This window comes from Thunnus albacares, chromosome 7 (assembly GCF_914725855.1).
Source record: "Thunnus albacares chromosome 7, fThuAlb1.1, whole genome shotgun sequence".
In the NCBI taxonomy this organism is placed as follows: Eukaryota; Metazoa; Chordata; class Actinopteri; order Scombriformes; family Scombridae; genus Thunnus; species Thunnus albacares.
The window spans coordinates 31,921,425-31,936,825 of record NC_058112.1 but is presented as its reverse complement, the minus strand read 5'-3'; the positions used below and the strand labels follow the sequence as shown (position 1 = coordinate 31,936,825).

The 15,401-nt window shown below is 38.6% G+C and overlaps 1 protein-coding gene, 1 long non-coding RNA gene and 1 other non-coding gene across 3 annotated transcripts; 1 reads left to right on the top strand and 2 right to left on the bottom strand.

Annotated features, from left to right (window-relative positions):
• Positions 1–177: 177 nt before the first annotated feature.
• Positions 178–14,514, bottom strand: LOC122985400. Its single transcript, XR_006404105.1, has 3 exons — positions 14,426–14,514; positions 1,687–1,732; positions 178–323 (listed from the first exon to the last, which is right to left on the bottom strand). It is a non-coding gene; the product is annotated as an uncharacterized LOC122985400 (long non-coding RNA).
• Positions 6,836–15,041, top strand: sall1b (spalt-like transcription factor 1b). Its single transcript, XM_044355880.1, has 3 exons — positions 6,836–6,908; positions 7,733–10,941; positions 14,408–15,041. The coding sequence occupies exons 1-3, from the start codon at positions 6,839–6,841 to the stop codon at positions 14,741–14,743; spliced, it is 3,615 nt and encodes a 1,204-aa protein (XP_044211815.1). The 5' UTR covers positions 6,836–6,838; the 3' UTR covers positions 14,744–15,041.
• Positions 14,166–14,237, bottom strand: trnae-uuc. Its single transcript has one exon. It is a non-coding gene; the product is annotated as a tRNA-Glu (tRNA).
• Positions 15,042–15,401: the final 360 nt, after the last annotated feature.

The window sequence follows — 15,401 nt, the reverse complement described above, 5'->3', positions numbered from 1 at the left end:
CACAACAGAAGTTATCTCATGACACTTTTCACACAGAGCAGGTGAAGACCGAACTCTTTAATTTACCAACATTCCCCTATGAACTTTAACAGGAAGACACCTTGAGCAGAACCGGGCTCTAGGTGGGCGGCCATCTGCCTTGAGAGAGAAAGAGGGAGGGGGGGGAAGGGGAGAGAGAGACACAGAGAAGCACAGCAACAACAATAATAACAATAGCAACAATAATAATAATAGAAATATGACTAATTATAATAACAGCGATAGCAGTGGGAGTCAAGCAGGACCATAGCAGCAGGCGGTCCCCGACCACGATCCAGGGACACCTGCGAGACGAGAAAGCACAAGAACATCAAGTTAGTAACATGCATTAATGGGACATGAATGTGTACATATGGAGAGAAGGAGAGAGCAGCTCAGTGCATCATGGGAAGTCTCCCAGCAGTCTAGGCCTATATCAGCATAACTAGGGGCTGGTCCAAGGCGAGCCTGGTCGGCCCTTAGTAGAAGCTTTATCAAAAAGGAAAGTTTTAAGCCGACTCTTAGACGTAGAGAGGGTGTCTGCCCCTCGGACCCAAACTGGAAGATGGTTCCACAGGAGAGGAACCTGATAGCTGAAGGCTCTGCCTCCCATTCTGCTTTTAGAGACTCTAGGAACCACAAGTGAGCCTGCATTCTGGGAGTCAAACCAGTTGTATGAACAGTAAACATCATCGACGTCATCGTTAGTGTTTGATTCGCTGCCGTGTTGTTGCTTTCTGCTCTGAGGAGGAACTGAACTCATCTCGGTGTTTCTGTGTGTAAAACTCTTCATTCCATCCACATTTATTCTCTCATACATGAATGTATTTTTATTAATATTATTATTATTATTATTATTTTATACTAGAAGTTTCTGACTGAAGCGTCGGTGTGATGAAGTAGCAGCAGTTTTCTGATCGCTGGATCACAGCAGTGTTTTCGTTCTGCACCAGCTTTTGATGCTGTGTTTTACGTTCGGTTTGTGTGTGTGTATGTGTGTGTGTGTGTGTGTGTGTGTGTGTGTGTGTGCGTGTGTGTTTTTAAACTCTATTCTCTGAAAGTTATTTACTGATATTTTCATTAGACAACTCCCATGTTTTCTATGATACTAATAACTAAAAAAAATATGATTTAATTCTCTCTGTCTTATTTACCCGTTAGCTGACAGGAAACAAGAGAGTTTCATTTAAATCCATCATGAATATTTCTGCCTGATCTTTGTGATTCATCATTAAAAGTGATCAAATTTGTCAGTTAACAGGCTCAGTATTGATTATGGCTTCTGTGATGTTTAATTGTGATTCTTATTGTCACACCAGCAGATACTTTTGCTGTCACATTTTTCAAATCTCTTTATTTAAATGAAACTCTTTTATATCCATGTTATATGTACAGTACATCCTTCTGTTCTCATGCATTTTAACCCAAACAAACTGGTATCACTGATCATCTTTTAACTAACTTTGTCATGATGAGAAAAGTGTAAATATTTGTAAAAAAAAAAAAAAAAAAAGAGAAAAGAAAACTTATTTTATCGAGGGCGGTGTAACTTAAGTGCCTTTATTTTTTACTTCTGAAATCTGTTTGTTTACATCCAGTAAATTTGACTTTATGAGCTTTTCTTGATTGTAAAACAACTCTGATGTAATAAAATGAGTAAAAACTGACCTGGTTGAGTCTGTGTGTCACCACCAGATGGTGCTGCTGGTTACAACTGTGAAAGAATGAATATAAAGGGTTCAGGAAAATGAGACATGCAGATTTCTCCTTATGTTTATTTCACAAAGACAGTATGTCTGCAGTTTATTATTAATACATTTTATAAGGATAATATACTGAAATACACTTCATTAGAGTTCATCATTTCTTCTCTCTTTTCATTAAACATACAGGTTTGCACAATGAAATGCAGTTTTAGCTCCGTCCATGTTACACACAGAATATTAATAAACAAATATTAAAATGTTAAATTAGAATAAAACAAACAATAAAACACTTTCATACACTGTTTATGAGATCAGAGTTAATCAACTGAACTGAATTTTTGTGTTTTTACAAGATTATACATATTTTTGCTTTAAATGAGAAATAAACATGTAGAAAAGTAAAATTTTTGCATACTAACAAATATATATATTTTTAAAAAACACAGAATATACAAAGAATGAGAAATAACCTGTAATATCTTTAATTAATTAATTAAAAAATTATGAATTAAATAAAAAGTTAATAAAATTACCAACCTGACAATTTGATTAATCATCTATAGTAATGGATCATAAATCAATACATATATATATATTAATAAATATGGACATTTCAATATGGAAGATTTAAAATGCCTACATGAAAATAAATCAAGAAATAAAGTGAAATACAATACACATTGTTACTGGAATTTCTTTTCCATGTGTGCATTTACTGTGTCATAATGAAAATGAATGAAACATGTTAAAATTACAATAATTCAGCTCTGTTTTCTTTTATTAGTTCAGTTATTAAAGACAAAAGGCTAAATAATTGTCATTTAACAGACTTCACTTTATTTTCTTATGAAACACAACAACATTTCGGAAATGTGAAATGCCATTGTGTTTTCTGAAATGTTGTGTTTTGCACCTCAGGGCCACCATACAATATTGCCCAAATTCATGACACTGAAAATGAAAGCTATCTAATAACTCATCAAAACATCCTCAAAACATTTTATGAATCTAATTATTCATTCATTTATCCATCATTTACTGACAGCATAATTATATTTAACTAATTATTAACTGGTACACAGGTACAAAACAAGACAGTCTAGTTTTTGTAGTTTATGATACAAGAATGTTTAATTCAATAGCTTTCCGTTTTATTCCCAAAAGGTAAAAAAAATGTCTGTTTTTGTGATCAGTCGTTTATTTAATGAAATGAGAAGTATTGGGCTCTTTTTTGTGTTTATGTTGTCATTCTTCCTATATGCTTAATTTAATTATAAGGTTTATTTTATAATGAACTGTAAGTGAAACAGCTGCAAGATGGATTTTGCTCTCAGCAGAGGCGTCGGTCTGAGGCGTTTCTCAGCTGTTTGGATGAAATCAGCAGCAGTGACTCACATTTTCTGTTAAGCATATAATTGTCCTGCATTACTCATCTGTCTCTGTTAACTTGGACACAATAGACTCGACAGTGTCGACACCTCACCGCTCTTCTCTGTGAGAATCATTATCATTATAAAAACAGAGACTGCTCTCGTTCTGCTGGTTGATCTTTGAGTTTATGTTTATTCTAAACTGCGGACGTTGTTACTCTGAATCATGCAGCTCAGTGCTGTGACTAAAAATGTCAAAGTTTATAGAGAAGCGGCTGAAAGCTGCATCAGTTTAATCTCTATACATCCAGCAAATTAATTTACCTTTGTCTCAAATCGACTGACTCTCACAGTCGCTCATATGATGTCACACTAAACACAACTTCACATCATATAATTTATCATTTATCAGTAAATTACTGTCATTGTACAGTGCATATTTAGTAAATATTAGAGTTAAGTTATGGTCCTATCTTTAGTCCTGTTATGGACAGAACAGGATGCAGGTTTCTTACTTAGTTCTGTAAAAAAAAGCTTTGTTTATATGAAAAAAAGACAAAGCAAAAGTGATTAATAATTAAATTGAGATGTCAACAAAACTCAATACTGCAAAGTAACTGAGTAACTTTAAGTCCAACAAAATTTTGTCTCCTACAGCAACATAGCTGCTCTGTAAATCAGTTGTCCTGTTTTCTCCTTTGAGAAAAAAAATCACAAACCAAAAGGGAAAAATTTATATTTTCAATTCTTTGGTTTCATGATGGCACCCCCTAGTTATACCTTATTTCCATTAAAGAGTCCTTATTTCAATACAGCAAATACAGCAAATCAAATCTTGCATGAAGTGATGACGTGTCGTTCTGTCATCGGCGGAGCAGACGGTCACACTGAGCCTGATTGCATCCTGCTACACAACACAAGAGCCACAAACTCTGAACAACAACCCACATTAGCTTTCCTGCTAAAGTCTCCTTCTTAGCTAACTAACAAACATGAATTAGTGTCTTGTCCTGCAGCTTAGCTTGTCAAATGAGCCATCAAACAAACATTTACTGTGGAAAAATGCACCACTGATGTCAGTTAGCAGGCAAGATAGCCAATAAACTACTCAGCTGCAGTACATTAAACAGCATGTAAACATACCAACAGATGTCACTTTGGACCTGTTAGATACTGGTTTGGTCATAGCTGTCGCCGATTACTGCCAATAGGGGTGCCAGATAAATTATGTCACTAAATGTCCAAAAATGTTAGTAAACTTTTTGCAAAATCAAATTGTGTTGGTTGTTTGAGTATGAAAAGGTCAAATTGAAGTGAAAGTGATGGTGAGTGAAAAGAGTTTCTCTGTCGACACTTTTGTAATGAAATGTAACAAGGAAGTGGACACACTTCTACGTCTATATGTTCTGTTGGATTGTGCCTTGGTACTTATTGCCTTTTTTGCAAAGAGGTGCTAAAAAACGACCTCTACAGTCCCAGAATCCCTACAATTGTCTGTTCAGGGATAAATCTGTCACGCCACCTGTGACTTTCTTTATTCTTTGTTCTCATTGAAACAGGTGAAGAAACTTTGTTCCTCCAGATCATTCACTCATTCTGACTGAAACCTCAGATGTTATATCACACTTCAGAAGACAGGAAGCAGAGTTTAGTTGACTGAACAGACGACCCTCAGTGTTGACATGACTCAGTGTTGTGGTTTCGGCCACTGTAGAGTGTTGCTAAGGGCCCCGAGGGGTCTGAGCTGCTAAGAAGTCTCATATCTAATGACAGTGTGTCCTTTTCTGAAGAGTGCGTGAGAACACCTGGATGACTTCACACACACACCTGAGACAGTTCCCGTCATACAGAGATGTATTTGTGTATTTGAAGAATGAATCAGAGACCATCTGTCAGACTGTTATCGTGCTGTTGATTCACATGACTTTGCATAAGAGGAGTTGAGTGAAGCCCTCACCTGTAAAGTAAAAACTCTCAGGTTAAATACTAAGATATAAACTTTAACCAATTCCTTAGTGGTGTTCAATAAAAATACTGAACTGGGAATGTTGACATTAAAGATGCTTTGGAGGATAAATAATCTTCACTTCTGTAGTATGACAGTAAATAAAGAGTGGAAGATTTTTTGGTGGAATATAAGCATGTTAGATAATCTGGTCTAAAAGAAATTTGGTAACAATTTATCTCACAACTCGGTGATAACAAGGTAATAGTGAGGTAATATTCTTACAATACATAATAAAGTAATATCATGGTAATTACCAGAGTAATAACCAGGTAATAGCCTGGTATTAACAATGGGTATAGCGAGGTAATGTTAGAGAGAAATATATAGAACAGGGTAATAATGGACCAAAAACAAAAACATGTATAAAGATAACAATGTAATATGGTGACATAAATGGGGTAATAACCTCATAATAATGAGGTATTATAGGTTCATGTTTTCAAAATATTATGGAGACTATCAGTGTAATACCCTCAAAATGACATGGAAATTCTGGGAAGTCAAAATTACCAGATTATAATGCTGAAGTTCCTCTTCCCTTATGTTCCAAACATTCCCTTTTGTTTGAAGGTAATACTGTAAAATTCTACTTGTAATGCTGTCATTTGGGGACACATTTCTATTTTAAGTGCTGCATTAGCTTGTTGTGCTACTTATCACAACCTCTTTCACAATCACTTTGTGCTCAGTGATTAAAGAAGTATTCAGATCCTTTACTTAAGTAAAAGTACCAATACAGCAAAGTAAAAATACTCCATTACAAGTAAAAGTCCTGTATGAAAAATTCTACTCAAGTAAAAGTACATAATTACACATAAATCACTATTTGGTGGAGCTGTTAACAACTCATAGACATCTGAAATGTCACCCCGACTACACACTGCTTTTTGTAAGACGTCAAAAGACATTGTGTCAAATCTTCATCTGAAAAGTAACTAAAGTTGTCAAATAAATGTAGTGGAGTAGAAAGGACAATATTTCCCTCTGAAATGTAGTGGAGTGGAAGTATAAAGTAGCATCACATGGAAATACTCAAGTAAAGTACAAGTACCTCAAAATTGTACTTAAATACAGTACTTAATAAGTAAATGTACTTAGTTACTTTCCACCACTGTTTGTGCCACATTGTACATTTTTGTCAAAGAACTTGATATATGGATATGTGGTGATATGGAACTACTCTCCAGAGACTGAAAATGTGATCGCTGTTATTAGTCTTTGGAGCCATTTCTAAACAAACTAGCATGACCAAACTCTTTGTGATGAAGGAACGTGTCACCCAGTGCAGCGGTGTGACTCACTGATGTGTTTTTGATCATTTTTGGATAACAACGAAGGTCTACGGACACAGAAGAATAAGATATATCAGACTTTGGATACAAACATAATACTTGTATAGATCATGTCATTGTTGGTTTGGCTCCAAACATGAGATTAGTTGACAATAAGAAAAGGCTTTAAGGTGAAAAACTTGTGTTCAGTGAGAAACTGAACACAAGTTTTAACACAGAGATAAATAAATGTGTGTATGTGTGTGTGTGTGTGTGTGTGTGTGTGTAGAGGGCATGGTCAGCAGGTAAATACACATTTGTCTATTTATGACAAATACTGCATTATCTGTTGAATCTCTCTCTCTCTCCCCCTCCCCTCTCTGTGAATCCCCCACCCCTTCTCTCTCTCTCTCTCTCTCTCCGTCTCTCCGTCTCTTTTCATTCAGTTGAGTCAGAGTTGGGAACATGTCACGGAGGAAACAACTCAAACCACAGCACGTCCAGTCTGGTGGTTTATCTCTCACTGAACACATCGGTAAGTCACTTTTATATATATAATATTATTCTCCATCTTTGAGGAAAAGTGCTGTGAAGTTTACAGTCATGTGACTCTAAGAGGAATTATGTTTTTATTAACAGAAGTTGAAAAACACTATAGGCGATGTGACATTTCCCTTTCTAAACTTTCTAATGTTTATTTATTTATGAATAGTAGGTCTGTCTTGGGATAATCAGTTCAATAATATCCTTATTATATTGGACCAGTAGTGTGATATCAATAGTTTAGTATACAGTAGTATTACAGTATCCTACTATGTGATAAAAATCTAATGCTTCTATAGAATTTCTGTTAGATTTTTTTGTATCCTTGATTTATTAAATATTTCATATTTCAGCTCATTTTCTAATGAGGGTTACATTTGTTGAATTAAAGTTTGAATTAACGCTGCAACATATTTAAATTATTGTATGTACTGTATGTAGGCTACTTTTATAATTTTTAATATGTTCATTAATTCTTAATTAAAATATTTTGGCCACTTGCAGAGTTCAGTCAAGTGGAAAATTGGTTGTGATGTTTTATGGCTAATCTTAAATTGAAACATTGTATTTGCTACTTATCAAGTAATTTACTTTAAACTTTAATAAGACAGAAATTTGAGATTCTTTTTGAAAAATGATTTGTATTCATGAGTAGCTTGCACTCTTTCAATTGTAATTCAATTTGAAGGAATTCATAGAACTTAACAGTTTGTTTTTGATGATACAGTGACATTTATGAAAGTTTTTAAAATACTCTAGAAACATGCAGTGGCATCATGACAATAATGATTTTCCTCTATTTTGAATCTCTTTCAGATGATGCCACTCTCAGCTCGGCTCATCCTGCAATGGATCCTGCTGCTTGTGTCTGTAGCCGATGTTGCGCTGAGTTTAGCTCGCTATCAGACCTGGAACAGCATCAAAAGGATTGCTTTCCAAATCCTCCTGTTCTCATTGTGAATGAGAACGAGGATCTGCTGTACGGCAGCAACGTTCTCCCTGCAGCCTCATTACCAGCCAGCACAGCAGTGGAGCTGGGTGAAACAGTCCATAACTCTGAGGTTGAACACTGCAACACTCCAACACAGGACAGATCCAATCAAAGTGCAGAAGACATGGATTGTTTTAGCAGCAAAAGTAGCCACAGCAGTGTTCAGAACACCAGCAGTAACCAGGGAAGTACCTCACTTTTCCCAGCAGTATCTTTACCTCAACATGGCTGCTCAGTTGACCAGGGAGGATACTCGTGGATGAAGAGCAACGTCATCATTGAAAACCTTGAGAACACTAAAGTGGCTGTGGCTCAGTTTTCACAGTCGACTCACTCAGATAGTTTCCACAGTAAGACTGCCATCTCGTCTCTGCTGCAGCAGCTACTCGCGCTGCAAATACAGCAAATCCATCAGTTGCAGCTAATTGATCAGATTCGTCACCAGGTTCTGCTGTTTGCTTCTCACAGAGCCGAGATACCAGAGACTCTGGTAATCTGCACCAAAGAGCTGTCATCCTCAAAATCCACAAATCAGCTCAAGGCTCTCAGTGCACATCTGTCTCAACAGCTAGCTGCAGCTGCAGGGATAGCCAAATGTTTGTCCACTCAGTCTGTTAACATGAGTGACTTCAAGCAGTTTGCAGCCACCGAGCAACTGAAGCAAAGTCAACATGACAGCAGAGATGCATCAAAAAGCTCTTCGCAAACTGTCAGTGAGCTCACAACTTCAGCTGTTCACAAGCATGCTCCCAAAAAAGAGCATGTGCACTGTGGTTCTTCTGACTCCAAACTGAACTTCTTGTCCCAAACCGAGATGTCCTCTTTGATGTTTAGCAATAATCAGTTCATCAGCAAAAATTCAGAGAGCACATACTTACCTCACCCTTCATCTAGCAGTGAACAAACAGCATCAAATTCAATACCAAACATCAGTGCAATTGTGGAGGATCTGGATGCCCTGGCAGCCTTGGCTCATCAGAGGAGATTCAAGAATCTGAAGCTTTCTGAACCCAAACTGTGTTCAAAAGACTCTCTCTTTAAACACACATGCAGGTTTTGTTCCAAAGTACTTGGGAGTGACAGTGCCTTGCAAATTCATTTGCGATCACACACTGGAGAAAGGCCATATAAATGCAACATCTGTGGAAACAGGTTCTCCACTCGCGGGAATTTGAAGGTTCATTTCCAGAAGCACAAAGAGAGATATCCACACATCCAAATGAACCCTTGTCCAGTTCCACAGCACCCAAATAGTATCAGAACCAATGCTGGGATTAGTCATAGTATGTCCATGTCACCAGAGAAAGAAAGCTGGCTGGATAAGTTGCCATCCCTGGCTACAACTACCTCTGGTTCCCTGAAACAGTCAGAGTCAACCAACCTGTCATCTCTCAAGGCTCTTAAGCAAGAAGAGCAGCCTATCTCAGTACCAATTCCCTGTGCTCAAGGTGAGCTTTACTTTGATTCATCAGGAAGCTTTGACTCCAACTCAACAGCAAACCCTACAATAACTTCTGAATCATTTGAGAGCAGCCAACAAAGAACAATGAATCTTAAAAGTGAAGATGTAAACCCATCTTTTAACTTTATCTCAAAAGTGATGACCACAAAGTCAGTGGGATCAGCCAATGTTATACCCAAACTATTCACCCACCCAGATTCTACCTCATTTTCAGGATTTCATTCATTCAAACGCTCTGAGAACCCTGAACCCCAGCTGCTATCAGAGAACTCTAACAAAAGTGTGTCGGACCCAAATGAGTGTGTCATCTGCCATCGCATACTCAGTTGTCAGAGTGCCCTGAGGATGCATTATCGGACACATACAGGGGAGCGTCCGTACCAGTGTCAAGTGTGTTGTCGAGCCTTCACCACCAAAGGAAACCTGAAGACACACCAAGCTGTTCACCGTGCAACAATCCCATTGAGAGTCCAGCACTCGTGTCCCATCTGCCAAAAGAAGTTCACCAATGCTGTGGTCCTACAGCAACATGTACACATGCATATGGAAGGTCACATACCCAGTGCAGACCTTACAGATCGGAAATACACAGCAGATTGTAATGAAGGATTCAGAGACAGAACAAAACTGAATCACATAAACAACATTTCGGATGACAATAATGAGGGTTTTTGTGACAACAGATTGTCTAGATTCAAATCTTTGTCTATCCATTTGGTCCCATCATCATTTGATAAAAGCCCTTTTGATGCTCTCAAGAAGACGAGTTACCAGCTCCAATGGATCAAGACAGAGAAACCAGACGAAGGTTGTCAAACAAACAACAAACAGGCTGCTGAAAGCGGTCAATGCAATGGCACATTCTCAATGTCTGACAGTTCCTCTTCCACTCAGTCTATGTCCCCAAGCAGTCAAGCTTCAGTGTATTTAAAACCTGACAAACCGTTCCAGACGTGGCTCAACTCAACCACTTTAACACTTTGCGCATCTGCCACAGCGCCAACTGACCTAAAATTATTTAGCCACGCAGACGATTCTCCAAGCTTGATTCACAACCTGCATGAGAAGGGGATCTTTAAGAACACTTACTGTGACATATGTGGAAAGACTTTTGCCTGTCAAAGTGCCTTGGATATCCACTATAGAAGCCATACCAAGGAGAGACCTTTTATCTGCACAACATGCAACAGGGGCTTTTCCACAAAGGGGAATCTCAAACAACACATGCTGACACATCAAATGAGGGACTTCCCACCACGTCTCTTTGAACCCTCCAATCCTAACTTAACACCAAACCATAATGGCTCCATGTTATCCACTGGCTCACCAACTGTGAAGACAGAGGTGACAGCGTTCCTGAGCCCCTCTGTTATTAATAGTAGGGATCGCTGTGATGACGTATGTGCTGTTGCACCACCTCGACGGACACCCAAACAGCACCACTGCAACACTTGTGGGAAGAGCTTCTCCTCCTCCAGTGCTCTGCAGATCCATGAGAGGACTCACACCGGGGAGAGGCCATTCGCCTGCACCGTCTGTGGACGAGCTTTTACTACCAAAGGAAACCTAAAGGTTTGTTTCATCTATACAGTTTGGCTTTCATGAACATCACAAAGCATTCTCCTGCATTAGAGGTATTATCAGTAAAGTATGACTCTTTGGTAACATGCAGGAAACATCGGCAACACGTTCTCCGATTTATTTTATTTTTTCAAGTTACACATTGGGATTTTATTTACAAATTTTAAGCTAACCCATTAGTTGTAATACTCCAGATGTAGTAATAGTTTTTGTCACTAATTTATTATAATAAATATCAGACTTATTTGTTGGGTTAGGGTTAGGGTTAGGGTTAGGGTTGGGGTTAGACTGCCTGGATGTCATTACAGTGTGTACATCTAGATGACTTAACTCATTTTATTCAGGAAAATATCTCTTCCACTGAGCACAAACAAAGCCTGCCTCACATTTAGTGCTTATTGTGTTTAATGTCGGTATGAAATGACTAATGGCTTGTAAGACAAGGCACAAAAAGAGCTAATATTAGCTAAATCATTGGTTGCTTACCTGTCCTGCCCTGAAATATAATGCCATCTCAGGATTGAAGTTTTTCAGATTCTGAGGCTTCTTCCACCTTTCAAATGTTGCACTAATGTTCACTTGGGTTTTGTAAAAACAAACCATGTGCATTTCAAATTAGGTAGTTCATGATCCCTGAGAAATTAGAGTATTCCTTGCAAGTACACAGGGCCAGATCTGCTTTGCCTGGTATGAAAACTGAAAATCTGAGCAGCCACTGAAGAAAAACTGAACAACAAAATTTGTTGACCCTTCTGATGATAAATCATAGTCAGCTTGTGAAAAGAGCAGGTAATAACTTACTGATTGCACCTTTGAATGAAATATGGTGTTCCTTGTCTTTAAATATGGACCATGTGACTGCCAGGGTTAGGGTTAAACTTTGGAGAAGAGTTACTGTATGCTTTAAAAATGAGGAATTGCAATTCTGGTAGGTCCCACACGGTCTAGCAGTTAGGATTCCTGGTTTGGTTTTCCTGGTTTTCAATTCACTAATTTATCAAAATTAAACCAATTTAGGAGTTTAACAATTCTGCTTGACAAATATTTCTGTCCTACGATGTGCCTGGCCACCTGTTAGAGTATTAATCCCTGTAATATAAAGGACCATATGGTCTAGTGGTTAGGATTCTGGGTTTTTCCCCAGGCTGCCATGGTTCAACTCCCAGTATGGCAAAGAAGATATATATAGAAAAGATACTGATGACTGAGTGTTAATAAATATAACGTAAGAACCTTTAAGTCCCTTAGCAGTTAGGATTCTTGGTTTTCACCAAGGCAGCTAAACCCAGTTCAACTCCTGCTATGGGAATGGATGGATATGAACATTGCATTGTACAGGGATCAGTCCAAGTCACTGTGTTAGTATGTACTATTAACCGTTATCAAGATGTCTTGTGCAGTAGAGCGCAATCTCTACCAGCATCAGATTTTTGTAGGAGAAAAAACAAGCAGCCCAAACTAACCAGTCACACTCCTCTTTGTAAGCACCGTAGCTGTGAACTGTAGTTGCATTTTTGAGGAGGTGAATGTCAGCCACAGCAGACTTATTAACCCATCTTAAAGGCCTGGGCACACAAGAATTTGAAGGTCTAGTGTGTATGATTTAGCGGCATGGTACAATGAGGTTGCAGATTGCAACCAACTGAATACCCCTTCCGAGCATGTAGGAGAACCTATGGTGGCCGTGAAACTTGCAAAAAACATGAAAGTCCCTCTCTAGAGCCAGTGTTTGGTTTGTCCATTCTGGGCTGCTGTAGAAACATGACAGTGCAACATGGCGGCCACCATGGAAGGGGACCCTCTCCCTATGAAGATATAAAGGGCTCAGTCTATGGTAACGAAAACATAATGATTATTACTTTCATAAGATTATACACTGATTAAAACATACTTATGAATATTATATTCCTTTTCTTCCAAGTCCGTTCCACTAGATGCCACTAAATTCTACACATTGCACCTTTAACGATTTTGCAGTGAATTCAGTTCATTCCAATGGAGACACTGCAATCAGTGGATTCACTTGCGGGTTTGAAGTAAATCTGCACAAATTTATCATGTCAACTTCAACTTTGGTGAACTCTGACCTGCAAATTTGCACCGTCGACCAACATCTGTATTGACAGAGCTTACCTTTGCCGGGACAAAGAGTCCAAAATGGTGGAAGCTATCGTAGCTTATTAGAGGTGTTGGACGATTGACTTTTACTGAACCTCTTCTGTCAAAAAAGACACTTCACAGCTCACAAAAGAGCAAAGGTTATGTTATTGTTCCACCAGTGACTGAGCTAAGCTAACGATCTAACGAGTTTGCTGACTGTTAGCAAGTTTATTAGTGTGGTGGGCTTTATGTTCCCTCTTCAGTAACTTTTTATTGAATGAAATTGTGTACAATGGTGAACAAAATGTCAGGGGGAAAGTAAACAGAACATTCGAGAGAAAACAGAGTGAAGCTCTGGGAGCTATTTTGACTGACTAGCAACTTAGCAGTTAGCTGTGCAGCCACAGCAGTTCACTTACCAGCCCTGTAACTATGTCACCAATCTTCTGGACCACAGCCTGTATATAAAAATGGACATAGCCAGGTGTGACACCAGAAGTTGCAGCTTATAGTCAGCATCATTTTTTCCGTTTGGAGCCAGGAGCATCTAAATAAGGTGTGCAGGGTGTTGCCTTTCAAGCTCTGGAAACATGCCCTGCTACCTCGGACAGAAGCGATTTGTGCTAACATGAAGTAACCTGAAACTTGCAGAAATATTGCAACAATAGTCTGACTCAGCGCAACTCCTGGAGCCGGGGAGAGCAGCAGGTGAGCCAACTGTCAATCACAGCTGTCAATCAAAGCCCCCACGGCAGACATCAAAGCTACTATAAGTCTTTAAATCTTATTGACAGATCAATAATTCAGCACACTTATTAGAGGGTCTGAATCTAGCAATGGAGACCAGAATGACACCTTGAGAAAACAATATTGATTTAGTATTTCTAGCAAGAAATTGACATTTTTTGAATGGGAGTCAATTGGAGCCACCATCTAGTGGCCATTTAATGCACTTCATCCTCAAACCGTCTCAGTCGCTGCTTTGTCTGGACACACCAGTTTCCTGTAAACGAACAAATGTATATGGTATGTTAAGAACTATTTATGGTGTGACCATTTGCTGGAGGACTTTTTAAGTTATGATCACAGTAAAGTGACGAACAGTGACACACCACTTCCCATACCGGGAGTCGAACCCGGGCCACCTGGGTGAAAACCAGGAATCCTAACCGCTAGACCATATGGGAGTTGCATGTTGTTGTGTTATAACTTCACCACCAAGAGAAAATGGCTTAATCACAATAATAATAATTGAAATTAATTGATTTCTATAGGACTGTTTTAAAGGCAGGTGGGATCAAGGCATTTAGAGATATCAGCATGTACAAAATGGTAACCACTGATTGCCCTTTTACAGGTTCATATGGGAACTCACATGTGGAACAGCGCCCCGAGCAGGAGAGGCCGCAGACTGTCTGTAGACAGGTCATCAGTGGGATTTGGGACTCGTCCTGTTAAACTTCCCGAGCCACCACAGAAGACTTCAGAGACTGTTTACCACTGGAACCAAAGTCCACAGCTTTTCTCCACAAGTCTGAAGACAAATGATGTTTGTATGATTCAGGGTGGAGGCTCGTCCTTCTTAGTACATAATGGACTGAAGGAAAAGACACCTGTAGAAAGCTCAGGTGTTTGTCACCTTACAGACCAGAGAGACCCTCTTATTGTTAATGTGGTGAATGATAATAATTAAGAGGGTGGTCACTGCTGATTCACTGATTTGATGCAAGATAGGAACAACAGGATGGCTTAATTATTTAAGAACATAAATAGTGTGTAGCTCTGATGTTAAGATGTAGTTAAATGTTAATATATTCAATGCAAAGCACACATTTTGTTTGTAACTTACCAGTTTTATACAGTTTTGCTGTGTGAATTTACAGCTGACATACAGGAAATGTGTAACATCCAAATAAAAAGTGTAATGTTATCATGTGCAACAGATTTTAAAACATGTAGTTTATCTTTGTTTCAAATTATTACATACCTAAAAAAAAGCAAATATATTTATGCCTCTTACACTGTAGGGGTCATATTTGTGTAATGCTTTGAGTTTCTCTGGTTCTGTTTATTCTATTTCATCAATTACAGTTATTGATTTGTTGACAACTAGCCTACATAAGGCCTCTGCTTGTCAGTCATAGGCTCAATTCGATTCCATCCCCTACATCCTCCCCCTACCCACTCTGACTCTGTTTGCATCTTTGCATGGAGCTTCCATCACATTAAGTGCTATTAGTGCTTCCAAAACGCAGGTGACCTACACTCAACACTGCATCTGAACAACCCCAGTGTAGACACAGAGACAGGGCACTCACTGCTGCTGCTGCTCTGCTAACGTGCTGCTCACA